Consider the following 17,544-nt stretch of genomic DNA (forward strand, 5'->3'; position numbering starts at 1 on the left):
CACCCAGTGGGTTTCCATGGCTGAGCAGGGATTCAAACCTTGGTCTTCAGAATCTTAGTCCAGCACTCCCATCACTATACCACAGGATAAAAGAGCAGCTTTTGTGGAGTTTGAAATCGGCCAACCAGAATGAACTTTGCTTTTCATATAAAGAAATGCATATGATCATTTAGATTTAATAAAAAAATGATAGTTCAGGGTTTAACACAGTAACAAGACACCTTTGTCCCAAGTGAATGTATTGGCACTACGTTGCACAGCTCACCTAAAACATAGACATGGGGAAGAAAATGAACTAAGGGGTTATATGAATGTTTTATGAACATTTATATCTATAGCTATAATTCTGATACTCAGTTGTGCTTATACAAATTTCAAATAAAACATTAAATTTATGCTGTAGTTTTTTAAAAGAATTAAATGCAGAACAACACATGGGAAAGTGTGTGCCAAGGACAGAGAGGGGAGGGAGAGGGAGAGAGAGAGAGAGGGAATGAATAGGCTGATAAGAGGGACAGAGGGAGGCCTGTGAGCTCACACTGAAACTTTAGTAAATGTAACAGCTCTTTCCAGAAAACCAGACAAAAGATTGTTTGTATCACATGGGCACCAAAGCATTTTCATGCTCCATGAACCAAAGAGTAGTATTGAACTTTGAAATATTAGGGTAATTTGAGAATTCAACCATGACCATACTATTTAAACAGATTGGTCTGTGTCTTTGTGAATGATTGAGCAACACTCAGCAAAGAACAAGGAGGTTCCAGGTGTTGGTTCAAGTGTAATTTTTGTTATTAAACATGGGTTGCGACAGAAGCTTCTACAAGGACTTGCACATAACCATGACGGATGGATGTATTCGCCGGCCGTTCAGTTAGCTCCATCAACTCACTCAAGACACATTTTGAACAGATTATGTACTGCAGTACTTGGTAGACCATACATTAAACAAGAGACTTTGCTCTGAGGCCCTGCTTTCCACACTCCGCGGGGGAAAAGGAAAAGAAAAAGAAAAGAAAAAGGAGAACAAAACTCATAGAGTTCAACAGCTACTGAGGCAACATTTGCCATTTACATTATAAGCCCAAATATTTCTTTTTTGCAACACAACTATATATTAATTTAATAAAATACACAATATAGCTCTTATACACTCAACAATTTGGCTCAAATGCACTGAATCTGCAATAAATCAATAAAAATATGTCATTTGATGTAAACACATTGAATCTTCTTACATTTGCACATTTAAATGATTTTAGTGGATTTGCATGGATATCTGAAATGTTTTCACTCACTTGAGCTATTTTAGTGTCCACAAATGACTTACAAAAGGTGTTAATAATGTTAATTTATCTCCACTATTATTACCCCTCAAAGGGTAATTATTATTTGTGATCTCATATTATGCCTCAGGTTTAAAAGATACTGCTATCCTAGAGTTTTGCTGGACACTAAAGCCCCTTCCCCCTCTTCTTACCATGTGAGTTAGTTTATGCGTGTGCAGGACAAACATGGACTCTACCATTTTACATTTAACTTTAATATGACATGAGCTGAATTACTAATGACCAGGATATTTTTGCTGAACAATGCTATGGAATGGAATCTTGGGTTTCTTTCTATCTCTCTTTTTTGTTTGTTTTTCTTTTCTTTTGTGTGTGTATGTGTGCGCGTGTGGCAGATAACTTTATACAGAAATGGTTATCACAAATGACTGTTAATGCTTGGTGTAGCTTGGTTGACTACAGGGATTTTTGTATGTTTACTTGGTTTCTGGTTTTGGGATTTTCAGTAGAAGCATGTAATGACTGCTGGAAACCTATCACAGAACTATTCCACCCTGCTTTTTATGGGGTCTACAGGTAAACAGTGAAGTCAACATCAACTATCAGTCTTAAAATATCAGGTTCCATTTGTCTTTTTTCTACAACTTTCTATTAGATTGTCAAAGTGGCATCAATTTTTCCTTCCTTCCTTCCTTCCTTCTTTCCTTCCTTCCACCCTCCTCCCTTCTCTTAACACACATCACACTGTTCTAATGAAAGTTTGGTAAAAACGAAACCAGTGTTATCTGAAAAAGAAAGAGCAGTGAAAAGAACATACTTGTGGGCACTTCAGATGTTCACTAAAAGCCTTAAAGCAGCATTGGTCTTCGTTCATCCCTGTATAAATTTTAGAACCAGGGGAGATTTTTTTTTTAAATCAGCAGAAGAAGCAAATAAATGCCAGGCTGTCTTTTGTTTTGTTTTGTTTTTTTGTTTCATTTTCTCACAGCCACAGGGTCATTTCCCCGACAGTCCTGTAAAAGCTTGTCAATCTCCCGCACTACTTCCTCGGCATCCACTGACTCTCTCCCTAGTTCCCTGTTTGAACGGTCTATCTGCTCCAGTACAGAGTCCATCTCAGCGGAGTCTCGGCTCACTCGGGAATGCACCTCAGCAAAGACCCTAGCCATCTGATCAGATGCAATGAATGCAGCGTCTCTGGACTGTTTACTAGGTGATAGATACTGACTGTCAGTAGCTGTCATGTACTGGCTGCTGGGTTCAGCCAAGGCTCCTGTTTTGACTTCACAACTATCCAGTGGTCCTTTTTTCGAGGTGCAAGGCTCAATACAGGTCTTGGTTGGGCTGCTTGATGCTGAGGGAACCTCTTGGAGGAGAGGACTCAGGGCACGTTTGGCTTTGAGATAAGGTTTCACATTGGCAATGAGAATAGTGTGCTCTCTCTTGTCTTTCCCAAATGTACAAAAAGTCTTTTTCCCCGTGGGGTTCACAGTTTCGTAAGTCTCAGTCTCAACATTAGCTTCCACTGTGGGGACAAAGATATTTGTTCGATAATCTGCATTTTCAGCCTGGTTGGCAGTGGGGAACTGGGGCATCCAACATCTATCAGAATGACCAAGCACTCGACATTCATCTGTGCAATTAATGCACTCTTCTTGTTCTGCAAAATAAACAAGAAACAACACTGTTAAGTCATTAATCATCCGCCTTCACCAAATCACAGCCTGCTCACTTGGCCATTGGATTTCGCCATTATAAAAAGAAATCACAGTCGAACATTTCAGGGGCATTGCATAAACCAGCAGGTTGAGATAATCAATTTCTTTAGAATTATTCTCATCCATTGCTGTATAGCCCAAAGCAAACAGAAAGGGGATCGTTAGGGACTTCCTCTAAGTAAAATTGAGTTTCATTCATAAACTAATCGGGTGTAGAAATCTCTTAGCCTTTGTTGTGCTAAAAGTGGTTGAGAAAAGGTAGTCAAGGAAATCAAAAGGCATTATAAGAATTATTACTTTTCCCCAACAGATCTAACAACTGAATAATGGGTGACTTTACACAAATACAAACTGTTCATAAAAATTAAGGGCACTGAAATCTATCCTGAAGCTTCTGCATGTTTGTGATTATTATGTTGCGTGGCAGTTCATGTAATGAAAAAAGTTTCTCGAATAGCTTCCTTTCCCAGCTAAGAATATAGGAATGGAATTTTCTGCTATTGTGCATTAAGAACAAGCTTGTCAAGAGAGGCATTATTGCTGTTTTATTTGACATGATTATAGATCATGTAATTGGTTTTCTCCTTTTTTGCTTGGTTTGGTAAAAAAAAAATAGAAAATTGATTTGTGCAATTCATACTATTAGGAAGAATGCTATGCATTTATATTTTCTTAGAATTGATAATATTTCCAGTCAGGCACCTTATTTCTGCTTTCTCAAAGTGATGGGAAAAATTTTGTTAACAAAGCCATTTTCCTTCTTGATCATTCCAGGCTCATAATAAGAGGGAACAAAATGTCCGGAGTGATAAAGAGCTGTGTGTGTGAATGTTTGGGGGCATGTCTGTAGTGTCCCTGTCTGTGCATACTGTCTGTGTATGATCTGTGCAAAGAGGCATAATGTGCATGCCATGGGGATTTCTGTGGATGCCAACTGAATGGTCTAGTGGCAGGAGCATCAGGCAGATGATTTATTTTAATCAAGTCATTCATTTCCCACCTTTCCCTCAGTATGTGATCCAAGATGGTTAACAATATTTTAAAAACACAATACAATAAAAAAAAAACCTCATATAAATACAAAAGTTAAAATTCAAATAAACTAAATAGATATTAAAGAAGCACAAGATAAAAACAAGTTAAAACAGTATTAACAACAACTTAAAAACAGCATTAAAAGACACTTAAAATATAATAAAATAAAAACACTACAGCTCCCAAAACCACAAGTTTTCCTATATAAAAATGTCTTTACTTGCAGATGTCCCAGGGAAGGGAGTTCCATAATTTGGGAGCAGCCACCAAGAAGGCTCTCTCTCTCTTGTGTCTTCACCAGACATGCCTGGGATCATGGTGGGAAAAGGAAAAAGCCTGCCCCTGCAGATCTCAGAGCATGGGAAGGAGATATGGTTTTTGAAAGAGTCTAACTGCCCCCTCCCTAAAGTGCAACACTTTTCCATCCACTTTTCAATGCACTTTCTACAGAAGCGCAGAAAATAGTTTAGTTTATTAGTAATGTGATTTCACTGCCACTGATGAGAAGAGGTCTTAGTGATATTTCCTGCTGTAGGTTTCAAAATACTTTGACTGGCATTATCTACCATTTAAATTATTGCAGAGGGAAGGTATTTATTCTTCCATCTAGGACAGAGAAATGCCTTGTGACATAGAGATGCCTTGATGACAGGGATAGGCAACTTGTGGCCCTATGACCACCATCATGAGACACCACTGCCTAGGGCTGATGAGAATTTTGGTCTAACATCTGCATAGCCATAAATTGCCCACTAATAGTTAATATTATGAAAATTGATGATATTCTAGCAAATCTATCCAATATCAACGATCTGTTCCTATCAAATTATTTCTGGCTTTAAGTATGAAAATGAGATGTTGGACCAGTTTTGAATGAATTGTTGCGACTAACACAAGACACGCTGGTATACCTTTATTGGTGCTAGGACCTGGGATCCAAAGGGCTACTACTTCATTTCTCTTACTCTTTTGGGGCTCTCCAGAGTGCACCAAAGGGGCAGGCTGGTGACACCCAGTTTCCCTCTGGAGGGACGCCGCAGCAGCCAAACCACACAGTGTCTCTCTGGACCAAAAAGATCCCAGAAAAAACTTCTTGGTACACGCAGATGCCGTCATCAGTGTGCCATTGGCACACTGTGACATGTCCATGATGGAAGCGTGGTCCTCAGAGGTGCAAATGCAGTGCTGCACTTGCGTCATGCACACATGCCCCTTATGGATGGCACCACATAAAGATGGTGCTGTTCATACATGCTAGGGTTCCGGAGCGTGCTGAAGCTGTGCGCTCTGGAACCCTAGAATTGGTCCCAGGCCACCGCAAACCGGCAATCTGTACTGGCCCTCAGTTTTTGGTAAAGAACTTCTTATTACCAAAATAGCCATAAAATACAACACACATTTTGTAACAAGACTGAATATTGCCATTTATTATGTCTAGGTTGTTAGAGCTCTCCCTTCCTATCTGTCACTGGGTTGCAAACAGTTGTTTCCTTTATCTGCTTATCTTAATAGTTCTGTTCCATCCAATGGCTCCCAAAATAACTGAAATAATAGTTTTTAATTTTTTTACTGATCTCTAAGGAATCTGCTAGGATCACTTTTCTAAACTTCAGACTTCTTTGTCACACCACGCTTGCTCCCTGATAAAACCTTAGTTTCTCAATAAGGGTCCTTCTGGTAATATTAAAATAGAGATACTGACACTTAGTCCACTATTGTTAGGATATTCCTATAACTTTCTAAACAATTTTGAAGATAGCCTGATTTTGAACTATTAAAGAGAAAGGAAGCAGTCAGCCACATAAACAGAGTCACAAGCAGAATGAGGGAATAGTCAGATGTTTTGCTTTGCTTTGCTTTAAAATAAGCCAGATTAAGGAATCGTCTTTATTTTTGCCTTATCCTTCAAAAACTGCACATTAGTTCTTCATGAAGAAGTGATGTGCAGGTCATCTACCTGTAATATTTACACAGAAGATGGAATTTCATGCAATGAAGCTTGCTCAACATTCTGTCTGAAATGCTGAAATTTTCTCTTCCACACGATTACAGTACATGTGGCCACACCTAAGCATATGCCACTGCTCAATCTCACAAACATGGCCATGTTTTGGTGCTGGAGAATGAAAATCAAAAGGGGAGCCCATCAAAGACACACCTTTAAAGCACATTGGCCAGTCTGTTTGGAGTTTCTCCTGTTCAAGTCCCACAGAAAAGGCCAAGAGTTGCTCCCTTGTATGCTTTATCTTTTAAAAGAGAAAAAAGGTTAACACTAACAGCCCATCCTATCTCCTAAATTTGTGTAATACTCCTGCATTCTTGATCATTCTACTCAGCTCTCTCTCTCACTCTTTTAAAATATTGTTGTTAAATTTGTTTTCCAGAATAGAAAGTGTTTCCAGGGTAAATAAATAAATAAAATGATAAAACAAACACGTTAGAAATGTGATCAAAGCAGGCATAGCCATGCCACTTCAGCCATCCCAGGTTGCCTGATGCTGGTATAAAAAGCATTCAAATGAGTACTAACGCACTCACATATCCTGGTACATATGCAAAGTACTTGCACAGAGAAGGGATTTTCAGCACAGCCACATCAGTCAGTAAATCAGTCCTCAGTGCCTCTGTGTGCAGTGCCTTCTCTTGGGTGGAAATAGCATTTCTCCCATTCCCTCTCTGTCGCTGTAAATGTAAAATGCTATCCCTAACAGTGTCCAAAAGCTCCTGAGGCAACCATCTCACCTTGACTCATTGTAGATCTGCTGCTGGAAATGACAGCCATCACTCCTGCTTTCTCTTCTACTCATTTCTGAATGTGTAGAAAATTTCCAAGGTTTGTATTTATGCTTGTGGTATTGACTAGGCTTCCATTTTAGCTACCTGGGATTCCTAGCACCAGCTGAATTAAATATGAGGCAAAAAGGAGAAGTCGGGGAAAAGAGAGTGGTTTTATGAGGAAATAGGCACATGCTGACCTTGAAGGGAAAACCCACTAGCACTTCAAGCCTTTGCACCACTGTGCTGGAAGGAAAAGAAAACATCAGCAGCTTTCTTTCTCTTCCCCCGCCCCATGCCTCCCTCTTTTATGTCATATCACAGAAAGCAGATCTGAAGTATTGATTATCATATATTATAAGCTGCTCACCTCACCATTAGCCTGCAATTTTGACTTGCTGCAGCTAGCAGCCAAGGAAGAAAATCGAAGAGGTACTTTTGTACCAACAGCAAAGGCAGGGAAAAAACTATAAACACAGAGTAAACTATCACCACCCAGGTCTAAATTAGTATTTATGAGAATGTGGAATCAATTTGAAAGGTAAGAATAAATATACAAGATGGGCTCACACCTCACATTGTGCTGCAAAATGCACTGCAACATTGACAGGCATGATTGGTCTTTATCACAACTTGGGCCTACCTGCCTCCAGCTGAAAATAAACCCTTAACAGTCCAAGTGTGTAGAATAAACAGCAGCTGCCTTGAGGCTTTTGTCAGTCTCTGGAGGCTCTGGGGTAAACAATCAGAAGCGCTTTGTGCACGTTAGGGAGAACAAATCCGAAAATAGACTGGAGAAATTAGCAGCCATAGAAAAAAAGAAAGCAAGTTACCTAGAATTAACCATGGCTGGCAAGTTATAGGAAAGGAAGCTAGGTGAGAGACAGTGCAGAATGCAAGTCTGCAAAAATTAGCTTTAATCCTGTAAAACATGCAGTTGTACTAACTGTGTACAAGAAGTCAACAGTCTGTACTGTACATGGAAAACATTCAAAAATGAAAAGGATATCTGACTTTTAAAAAAAATCATAGACAACAACAACTAACACATAATCTTCCACTGTCTCAGTTTGACAGAATGAGCCCTGATTAACTCTCTAGTCCCACTTTTCAACCTGCTTTAAAAGGGCCCAGTTCCTCTCTCTTCCTCCCACTTTCCCCCTTTTTCTTTAGATAACTTCAGTTGCTGCAAACAAAATTCAAAGGTCAAAAGTAGTTTGCACTCAGTTAATTCAGCAAGGTGGAGAGGAGAAGGGTAGAATCTTCCTCTTCTCAGGAGGCTCAGGCAAAAGCAAAGTGCTGCAGCCTCCTTTTGTATGTTTGTTATTCCTCATTAATAACCTCTGTCTGGAAGCTCTGAGGTTGTTTATCCACAAGTATCATGGCTTTTATCTATGAAATTTTGGAGGACACACTAACATTGCAGCCAGTGACATTCCTGTGGCACTGCAAACATTATACAGAGAACTGTGTCTAAACTGAATTTTGGGGAATAAAAGGGCAAGCAAGAGTGGCTTGGTTCTTATGCAAATTACTGCATTTTTATTTAGAAATATGTTTAATATGTATGTTGAGGTGCTATTATTTTCTAGATCAGTAAACATTTGGCTTAATGTATTGTTTACAAGGCATAATTGAGAGCAAGAGCACAGTGGTGCCTTGTCCTCACTATGAAAATGCTTTGTGATAACTGTAAATTATCTTTGTAAGTAAAATGCATTTAGAACTCCAGCCCTTTATATTTTTAAGCAAATGAGAAATGTGAAAAAGAAAGGCTGGATTTACATTGCTATAAAGCTGAAGTTAATTCCGCTTCTCCTCCAGAAATAAAATTAGAATAAGGGGTTGATATCACTAAGGCTGAAAACAGACAGCCCCAAAGGGGTCATGCCGCTCCTTTGTGCACCAGATCAGGGAAGCGGCAACCACTTGCTGCAACCCTGATCCAGCATTTTCCAGGAGCAAAAAGAAGCAGAAAGCCACTCCTTTTTTGCACTGGGAAAAAGCATCTTTGCTGATGTGGCAATGGTTTTTCCACATTTTGGTGGTGTGCGACATCTATACACCTTGCCGCCGAAATGCTCGCAGCCATCTGGTTGGGTGGGAGGTGTGATGCCAGCTTGGAGGCGGAGTCATGACATACAGACCCCACACACCTATGCTACCCTGAAGCCAGCTCTTTTTGCCGGTCTGTACCGGCAGTAAGTTAAAATGTAAAGTCAAAGGCTTTCATGGCCGGCATCCATAGTTTTTTGTGGGTTTTTCGGGCTATGTGGCCATGTTCTAGTATAGTCACTCTCTGAAGATGCCAGCCACAGATGCTGGCAAAACGTCAGAAAGAAACTCTACTAGAACATGGCCACATGGCCCGAAAAACCCACAAAAAACTATAAGTTAAAAGTTTGCTGTTCCAGAGCCTAGAAAAGTTACTGTTTGGACTATAGCTCCCAGATTCCCCTAACCAGTTTTTCCCACACCACACTGAACAGGGATATCATCGAAAGATCCAAAGGAGTGAGAACCTTGGGTTTTGCCAGGTTTTGCTGATTGTGACCCAACAACTGCTTATTCCATTCTTTATTTATTCATTTATTTGCTTGATTCATAACAAAAGATTTGCCTTAAAAAAATTATCAGAGCATGTTGCAATTTTTGATGCCAGTTAGTGTCAAAAGTTCCCAGAGTCTTCTATATGTGGTTTAGTATTCTGGATTAATGACACACCTCAGATTTGAAGTGGGAGAGAATTGACATGCTTTCAGTCAGTGCTTGCAAGATCTGGCTGAATCCTGCAGTGGAGGCTCAGACAGCTCCTGTAAACAATGATGGCTGAACCTGCAGGGGTAGGATTTAGGTAGAAAGCCTCCACCAACTAGATTTTGGTCATTTGCAGACAGGAAGACTCTTCCCTGGGATGAGAATAACATTTAGACAATTTCAAATTTCAAATTAAATTATTTGTTTTTAACAGACATTCCCATTTTTAAGGGAGTCTCTGAAGAAACATGGTTGCCATCATAAAAACAAAACTTCCAATAGCAACTACCTTTAATCTCCAAATGACCTTTGAAACAGAACAACCTGGGGAAAACAAAATGGTAACAACCGGGTAATCTGAGCTGCAGTGATCTATTTCTCTGTTTCTATGATCCTGTGATTTATTTCCTCCTTCCAGTTTGTGCAGCCATACACAAAATATTGTGAAAAATTGGGTTGCAGAAATGGACGGTAGTATTTTAGCTCAGCCCCAGCAAATGACCAGAATCAAGAGAACCAAACAACTAGGTCTCTGCACCCACCATGCTTTATCAAAATTATGCTGTTCAAATTGCACCCTCCATGCTACACGACAAATCCTTTTTGAATCTTCTTCAAAAGAAGTTTGAGATTTGACATGGGTATATATGTGTCTTGCTGCTCCAGTATTTTTAAAAATAAATTGAAATAGCTTGCTGCTGCTTGAAGCAAGCAGCATAAATGTTGGCATCTAGCTCTTGAACGCCCACTCATACTTTAAAATAAACTGTATCTGTGTTTTGAACGGATTCATAGATTTCCTCTTTTGCTGAAGGTGAAACTAGATGCCAATTCACATCTCTTTTCCACTTTTCCTTGTGAAATCAGACATGATGTGCAACATGCAGTTATCGTGCCACCCTTTTCTGCCTAGTATGCAAGCATAATTTCTCTGGATGCAATGAAAACCTATAAGTAAAAATGGAGACAGGGAAGGTCTTGTCCATTGGCAAGCACAGCAAGGCCACTGATACACAGCCCTGAGGATCAAGTGTCATTTTCCCTATGCATAATGGAAACATGGGACCTATTCTACACCTTTAGGATTCTATATTCACTGTCCCTGGCTTCTCACTGTCCTTACTTAATACAGAGCATATGGTTCCTTTCCACTGTCTGCCAATTGCCAACAGAAATGACAAAAGTCTTGAACTTGTGGATTGCGACAGATTTCTCTTTTTTGGGTAGCAAGGGGAATCTGTCTAAATTGCATGTTCTAGGCACAGAATGGTTTTCCCGTTATGAAAGCACATCACAATGAGCCCCAAGATTCATGTGTTAAGGATAGTAAGTTTAGCATTTCCATTTGTAGTTTGGAAGAATCCAGTTTTCAGTTGTGAACCAATACTTTACTCATACATTAGTCCATTATACCAAACCACCATCAGAATGTGGTTTCAAACCTTAGCTGGTTAATAATTATGGTTTGAACAAACCAAGTGATATAGAAAATTGCTTCCATGAATGTCTTAATCTTCATTGTTGGATTATTAATGTATCCTACCCAGACCTTGGAATCATTAACCTCATGTGGTGATAGATTTGGCTCTTATGGACAAGTGATCCTCTTTTCCTTGTTAAGAGGAGGTGGGTCTTTTTTTTGAAGTAACCTTTTTTAGCAACACAATAAGTGAAAGTCAGCATTTATCAGATGAGGTAGCATCAGGATGGATTCTTTCTTTCTAAGATGAAATTTGTTTGCAAGTTTCCTGTGCATAAAGCACACTTTCCTCAGATTTGACCAAGCACTTCTTCTGCTGGGTGCTTTAGAGCAGAGATGTAATTCTTCATTAATGTTGTTCTCAAAAGAAGGACTTTTCTTCCCCCCACAGTTTTCAAGATTATTCATAGTTTGGGACATATTTAGTGCAAAATTTGCATGTTCTCCTCCCCCCTAAAGAAAACGCTGTGGGGTTTGTTTGTTTTTTTGTACAGAACGTTTATGCACACAACTCATACTTTCTTCATAGCACATGCTGTGCTATAAATCTGTAGTTGGGGAATTATTCTGAAATGCATGCATTTTGTTTTGGTTTCTGCACAGAAAACAGAATTTTCTACAAAGGGAGCAAAGAATGCTGTAACTGGGGACTTAATCTACTCAAGATTCACATTATTTGCACATAAATCAGTATTTTTTTGTGGGGGGGAGGCAATTCTTGTTCAGAAAATTGTGTTTTCAGCACAAATATTGATGTGAAAATTTTGTACAGAATACCCCCCCCCCAAACTGCAAAGATTAGAATCAGTCCAGAATTTTTTTTATTATGATTTCCTAAATTTAAAGATACATATTCCTGAATGGCATAAAGCCGTACTTGATTTGAGTGCATGAATGGGAAGAGAGATTAATGTTCTATCCTATTTGTCATTAATATGCTCACTTCTAGAGTCCTCTTCTATGATGAGGCCAAATTCATGTCCTCATCCCTGAGTGACAGGTGTAACAATTTATCACTTTTGAATATCACATAATCAGAGAATTTTGAATTGTGTTTATCAAATTTCATATATTATTAGTGGTGTGCATACATATAATTTTGGAAAATGAATACTTAGAGGGAGGAATATGCAAATGTCCTCCTTATAGACTTTCTTAGCATTAAGGTGGTATTGGGGTATTGGATACCAAATCTAACTTTACAATGTGAAGTCAAAGGCTTTCATGGCCGGCATCCATAGTTTTTTGTGGGTTTTTCAGGCTATGTGGCCATGTTCTAGTAGAGTTTCTTCCTGATGTTTCTCCAGCATCTGTGGCTGGCATCTTCAGAGAATGCTTTGCCTGGAAAGGATATGGCTATATATATTGTGTGATCTGGAAAGGCAGTAGTGATTTGCATGTGTATTGTTGGTTGCTAATGGCAGTTCTCAGTGTGTGATTTGCAAATCACTCCTGCCTTTCCAGATCACACAATATATATAACCAAGTCCTTTCCAGGCAAACATTCTCTGAAGATGCCAGCCACAGATGCTGGCAAAATGTCAGGAAGAAACTCTACTAGAACATGGCCACATAGTCTGAAAAACCCATAAAAAAACTAACTTTACAATTCTCGTTCAGTTTCCCACAGCGTTTTGAAATTCATACTACTACTTTGTTTTCCGTTGCAAAACTGACTGGAAGAAAACCCTGAAATGAATTAAATATCTCTATAAATTAGGCAAGGTTTTGCTCATGTTTTTGCCTTTTAAAGACATGCTTCCCGTTTCAATACTCTATAGAACATATTTATAAGAAATACTAAACAATGCAGGAATGATTCTCTGAAAAATCAACATCATTGTCCATGCTGACAATGTTACAGTCAGTAGTTTGTATTTTGACAGTGTTAGCTAATTGCTGCTGCTATTTTCTAAAAGTGATATGAAAATGCGTTTTGGATGACAGAGAACAATTGTGAAAATGTTACACCCTAGAAAAGCTCTTCATCACAGGAAATCGATAATCTATAGGAGAAAGTGAAATAATGTTTGTTTTTTTTCCTGGCAAATCCTAACACCAAGAAATACTGGCTTTTCCTGGTGAGAAGAATCAGTCAAATTGCTCCTTTTTTGCTACTAAATTCATTTTAATTATAACTGATCTCAACATAAATAGGCAGGGTAAACAAAATGAGTTCTATCTATGCACAGGCACTATGTTATTAAACAGAGCTGTCTGGAATCTGCATATTTATATTGGGGTAGGTGTTTTTTGTTTTTCAGTTAAACAAAGCAATTAGGAGGGTTAGATTAGAAATCTGATTGGCAATAATTCTCTCTTTCTCCCTTTTGGAAAAGGGCAGTAAAGCAGTTTGTTTTTCTGCAAACCTTTCCAATCCAATTAAGATGGGGCATAATAGAAAGATCTTCCACATACACACTGCTTCAGATTAGATTAGATTAGATCTCCCCCACACACTGCTTTAGCCTGCTGGATTATACCCAGGATAATTTAAATCTATCGCCCCCTTTTTGAGTAGGTTCATTTTAGGGAATGTAGTTTATTTTCCACTGCCACCATTGGTGATAGCATCCAATGATTACTGTCAGTAAAGGTTTAAATAACAAATGCTGAAGGGAAATGTGTGCTTTTATTACAGAGATTAGAGTTGAAGAAGTGGCATAGTTGAAGAAGGGAAGTTTGAATAAGTGATGGGGAGGGTAGAAGGTTAAACCTTCCACTTACCCTGCTTATTTGCTGCACCACAAAATATTTTCCCCTTATCATATTCCGGACCTTCGTTGCACACAAGAGTAAATACGCTCTAGAATTTGGCAAAGGGGGAAGCAGTGCACATGGAAAAAATTAAGAATATTGACCACTATTCTGTATTAATTATTTGGGGTTATCTACATGTTTTGTTTTGCAACCTGACTATTGTCCAAAACACACCACGGAAATAATCCCGTTTGAGACCACTGTAACTGCCCTGGTTCAATGCTAGGGAATTCTGGTAATTAGTTTTGTGAGATATTTAGACTTCTTCGTCAGAGAGTTTTGGTGCCACAGTAAACTATAGTTCCTAGGATTCCCTAGCACTGAACCAGGACAGTTAAAATGGTCTCAAACTGGATTATTTTGGACCCATGAGAATAATCTCACACATTCCTCATTTGTTGTTCACACTATTTTTTATTTATTATTGGAACAGTATCTATGTGTATCTATGCAAATTCTGTTGCCCACACATATCAGCACTGTGAGTAAAGATGGAGTTAATGATGCATATTTATTCAAAACACGTTCAAGACATGCAGAGTTTTATCCCAGTTTATCCCACGTCTATCCACACCCATTATCATACAGCCAACCATGTGGATCTTTCAGGAAAATGCAGAGGGGTGGTGGTGTCAATACCCAGGTTTTACGGGGTTTTTTTGGCAACCCCCCCCTCCTAACTTAATCAGATGCATCCAACAGATGCAACCCATATTTTACAGGGATTATTTACACAGTCTGATGCTGAGCTTCCTTCTCACCCTGCATCTGATAATTGGTGAAGTGGCAACAGTATCACAATCATGACTAAGTAGCAGTCCTATTTGGGTACAGTTAGGGATGAGTAAATCTATGTAACCATTATACAGTATCTTTACTATAACTTCTTAGACACAATTATGACACTATTATCACAATTGTAACTCCTGACCTACTTTACCAGGCCCCAGCTGCATAGGGAGAAAGAAGTTAATTCCTCTGGTAACCGAAGCACCAGTGAATTATATTTCTGTCAGGTTTTTTTTTTTTTTAAGGTTTGGGGCAAGAGTGGTTTCAAATACAATGATGTTTAGTAGATTTTAACCCTAAATGATCACAACTCTGGAAAAGTTCAAAAATGTCAAGGATGTTCAAAAGGATAAGAGTGATTCTTTATATTCTATAACTCCAAAGAAGCTTATATAGAAGCAGTTTTGGAGAAAACTGGAAGCCAAGAAATACAGGATTGTAGCCTGGTCCATGTGACAACTCATCCACTTGCTTTTCTGCTTGCTTTCCAGCAGTGCCTAGATTTTTTCAGCAAGAAAGAGAAACAAAGATGCCTCCTTGTTCCTCTGCTGGTACCAGAGAAAACACAAACACACATATACAAATGGACAAGGACTCATGCAAGATGAACTCACAAACAGTCAGCACTGAGAAATGGCTAGCAGGGGGCTGTCTGGGAGTTGCTGTCACGGTTGTCAGAACCGATAGCTGGTAGAGTCACCTAGAGTCTTCACATGACAAGGAAACTAAACTTGAGACCCTTGTTTGAACATGGGCACAATCTGCAGATTAATCAGGAAGATCAAAATCATGTAAGAATAAAATGCAAGAAAAAAAGAAAACATGGTCGTTACCTGAAAATTTTCCTTCCTTACAGCGGGCTGGTCCACAGATCCCAACAATGGGTCTTTGGCCTCTCCCTTGCTGTTCTGGAGGAAAATTGGACCCGTGAGTTACAAAGAAGGAAACACTCTTCATGCCATTCCCCAAGACCCCACACCCACCAGGCCCAGATAATGTTTAAATGCTCATAGCAGAAATCTTTCAGCTAACCCAGCCATGTCAGCCCCAAATTCTCTGGGGGGGGGGGGAAGAAGACCCAAATTAATTGAGTTCATTTAGCAAGTTGGTACTTTTGAAATTTGGGTATCAATCATTTGGGAAGAGTATTACTGAAAGAAAGAGTGTAATTATCAATTGAAATATGATTTTCAGCAAAAGCAATATAAGCTTCTAAAATTCATATCTAAATTCTTGATTTTTTAAAGCGTTCAATGTTCTTACTACAAAGTAGGATGCGTGCATTTCCCCCCCAAATTTTATACTGAAACATATTTCTTCTTCTTCATTAAAACATAATCTTGAGGGTTGTTTTTGTTTCTTTGTTTGTTTACCTGTCTGCTTTTGTTTGTTTTTTGGTAGCACAATATTCCACTTAACATACTTTGCAGTAGAATGTATTTGATATATGTTTCAGTAGAGCTGATACAAGAAAAGGGCTTTTCCACCCAAGCACATGCCAAACCCCATCTGAGCCCCACCTGCTTAATAGATATGAAAGCCACAATAGTTGGAATTCCTTCCCAAAGGATACTAATAAAAATATTAATACTGTGCTTACTCTAAAAGCAATAGCAATAGTAAGTGCATTTCTATACTGCTTCTCAGTGGACTAAGGGGCAAAATAGACTGGCACAATACGCTGGCTTGGGGGCGGTGTGGGGGCATGGCATTCAGATGATGCATGCTCTGACAATGCCCCCAAGCTGACATCATGCTGTCTGTCCACCCAGATAGTGGGCAGCATTGCAACGCTCCAGCGATGTGTCATTTATATGCTGCAGGCTGCAGGGCCACTGAAAAGCCAGTACCACGGCAGAAAAGCCACCCCTTTTCCTCCCCAAAAAGGAGTGGTGTTTTGCTGCTTCTGTTTGGGCTAGGAAAACACCATATCGGGGCCATGGTGTGTGGTTGCCATGGCCCTGATCAAAGGGCCGGCATCCAGCCAGCCCTTTAGTGTTGTCTGTTCCAGCCATTCCACTCCCTAAGCAGTTTACAATGTGTAAGCCAGTTGCCCCCCAACAAGCTGGGTACTCATTTTAGTGGCCTATGGAAGGATGCAAGGCTAAGTGAACCCTAGAGTCCTCCTCTAGGACCAAACTCACAACCTTGAGGCTTGCAGTACAGGCATTTAACCACTGCACAACCCAGGCTCCTTGTACCACAATCATATAACCCTTCTTCCTTGTGTCAGTGGTCAACTCAAATTTGCATTTATTTATTGGTTTAATCTATTTTTACACTATTGCCACACTACAGAAATAAAACAGTTTGACACCACTTTAACTGTCATGGCTTTATCCTGTGGAATCCTGGGATTCGCAGTTTGGTGAGGTCTGTCAGAGAGCTCTGTTGCCGCACCAAACTACAAATTCCAAGGTCTCCACAGGATGGGGCCGTGATAGTTAAAGTGGTGTCAAGCTGCTTTATTTTTGCTGTGTGGATATATCCTATGTCACCTTTCAAAGTCTTTCCGATAAACTTTAAGGAATGAAAAATGTAATTCAAGAACCTTTTAGCATAATCATATTGCATATTGGTCAGACTTCCTTAGTGGATTCATAATGATACCATAATCATTCCGCTTTCATAGTGTTATCTAAATTCATTGTTTCATATTATACAAGAAAATGAATTTTCGTATTTCAGCATAAGCTTTTGTGAATTCTAACCCATTTAATAAGTGGACTGGAGCTAATAAAAGCTCATACTGAAATAAACTGCTTAGTTTTAAAAGGGCCATAAGACACCTTCCTCCATGGAAAGAACTATAATCAGTCAATCAATACAATTTACAAATGATAACCAGACTTGTGGATGGGTCAGTGTGTGCTAAGCATGTAACTCTATTCATAGACATGACCTGAACCAGGGATAAGTATCTTGAACTGTTTGTGGCCTT

The 17,544-nt window shown here is 39.2% G+C and overlaps 1 protein-coding gene across 4 annotated transcripts in view; it reads right to left on the bottom strand.

Annotated features, from left to right (window-relative positions):
- Positions 1 to 200: 200 nt before the first annotated feature.
- PCDH17 (protocadherin 17) overlaps positions 201 to 17,544 on the bottom strand; it is a 195,691-nt gene continuing 178,347 nt past the window's right edge. The window contains exons 4-5 of one of the 4 annotated variants that reach the window (XM_042459787.1): positions 15,437 to 15,511; positions 201 to 2,949 (exon numbers count right to left, since the gene is read on the bottom strand). In XM_042459787.1, coding sequence (XP_042315721.1) covers positions 2,264 to 2,949; positions 15,437 to 15,511 — 761 coding nt within the window. In that variant the 3' untranslated portion in view covers positions 201 to 2,263. Of the gene's footprint in view, positions 2,950 to 15,436; positions 15,512 to 17,544 lie in introns of those variants that run through there. The other 3 variants (XM_042459789.1, XM_042459786.1, XM_042459788.1) reach the window with 3 other exon arrangements.

This window comes from Sceloporus undulatus, chromosome 3 (assembly GCF_019175285.1).
Source record: "Sceloporus undulatus isolate JIND9_A2432 ecotype Alabama chromosome 3, SceUnd_v1.1, whole genome shotgun sequence".
In the NCBI taxonomy this organism is placed as follows: Eukaryota; Metazoa; Chordata; class Lepidosauria; order Squamata; family Phrynosomatidae; genus Sceloporus; species Sceloporus undulatus.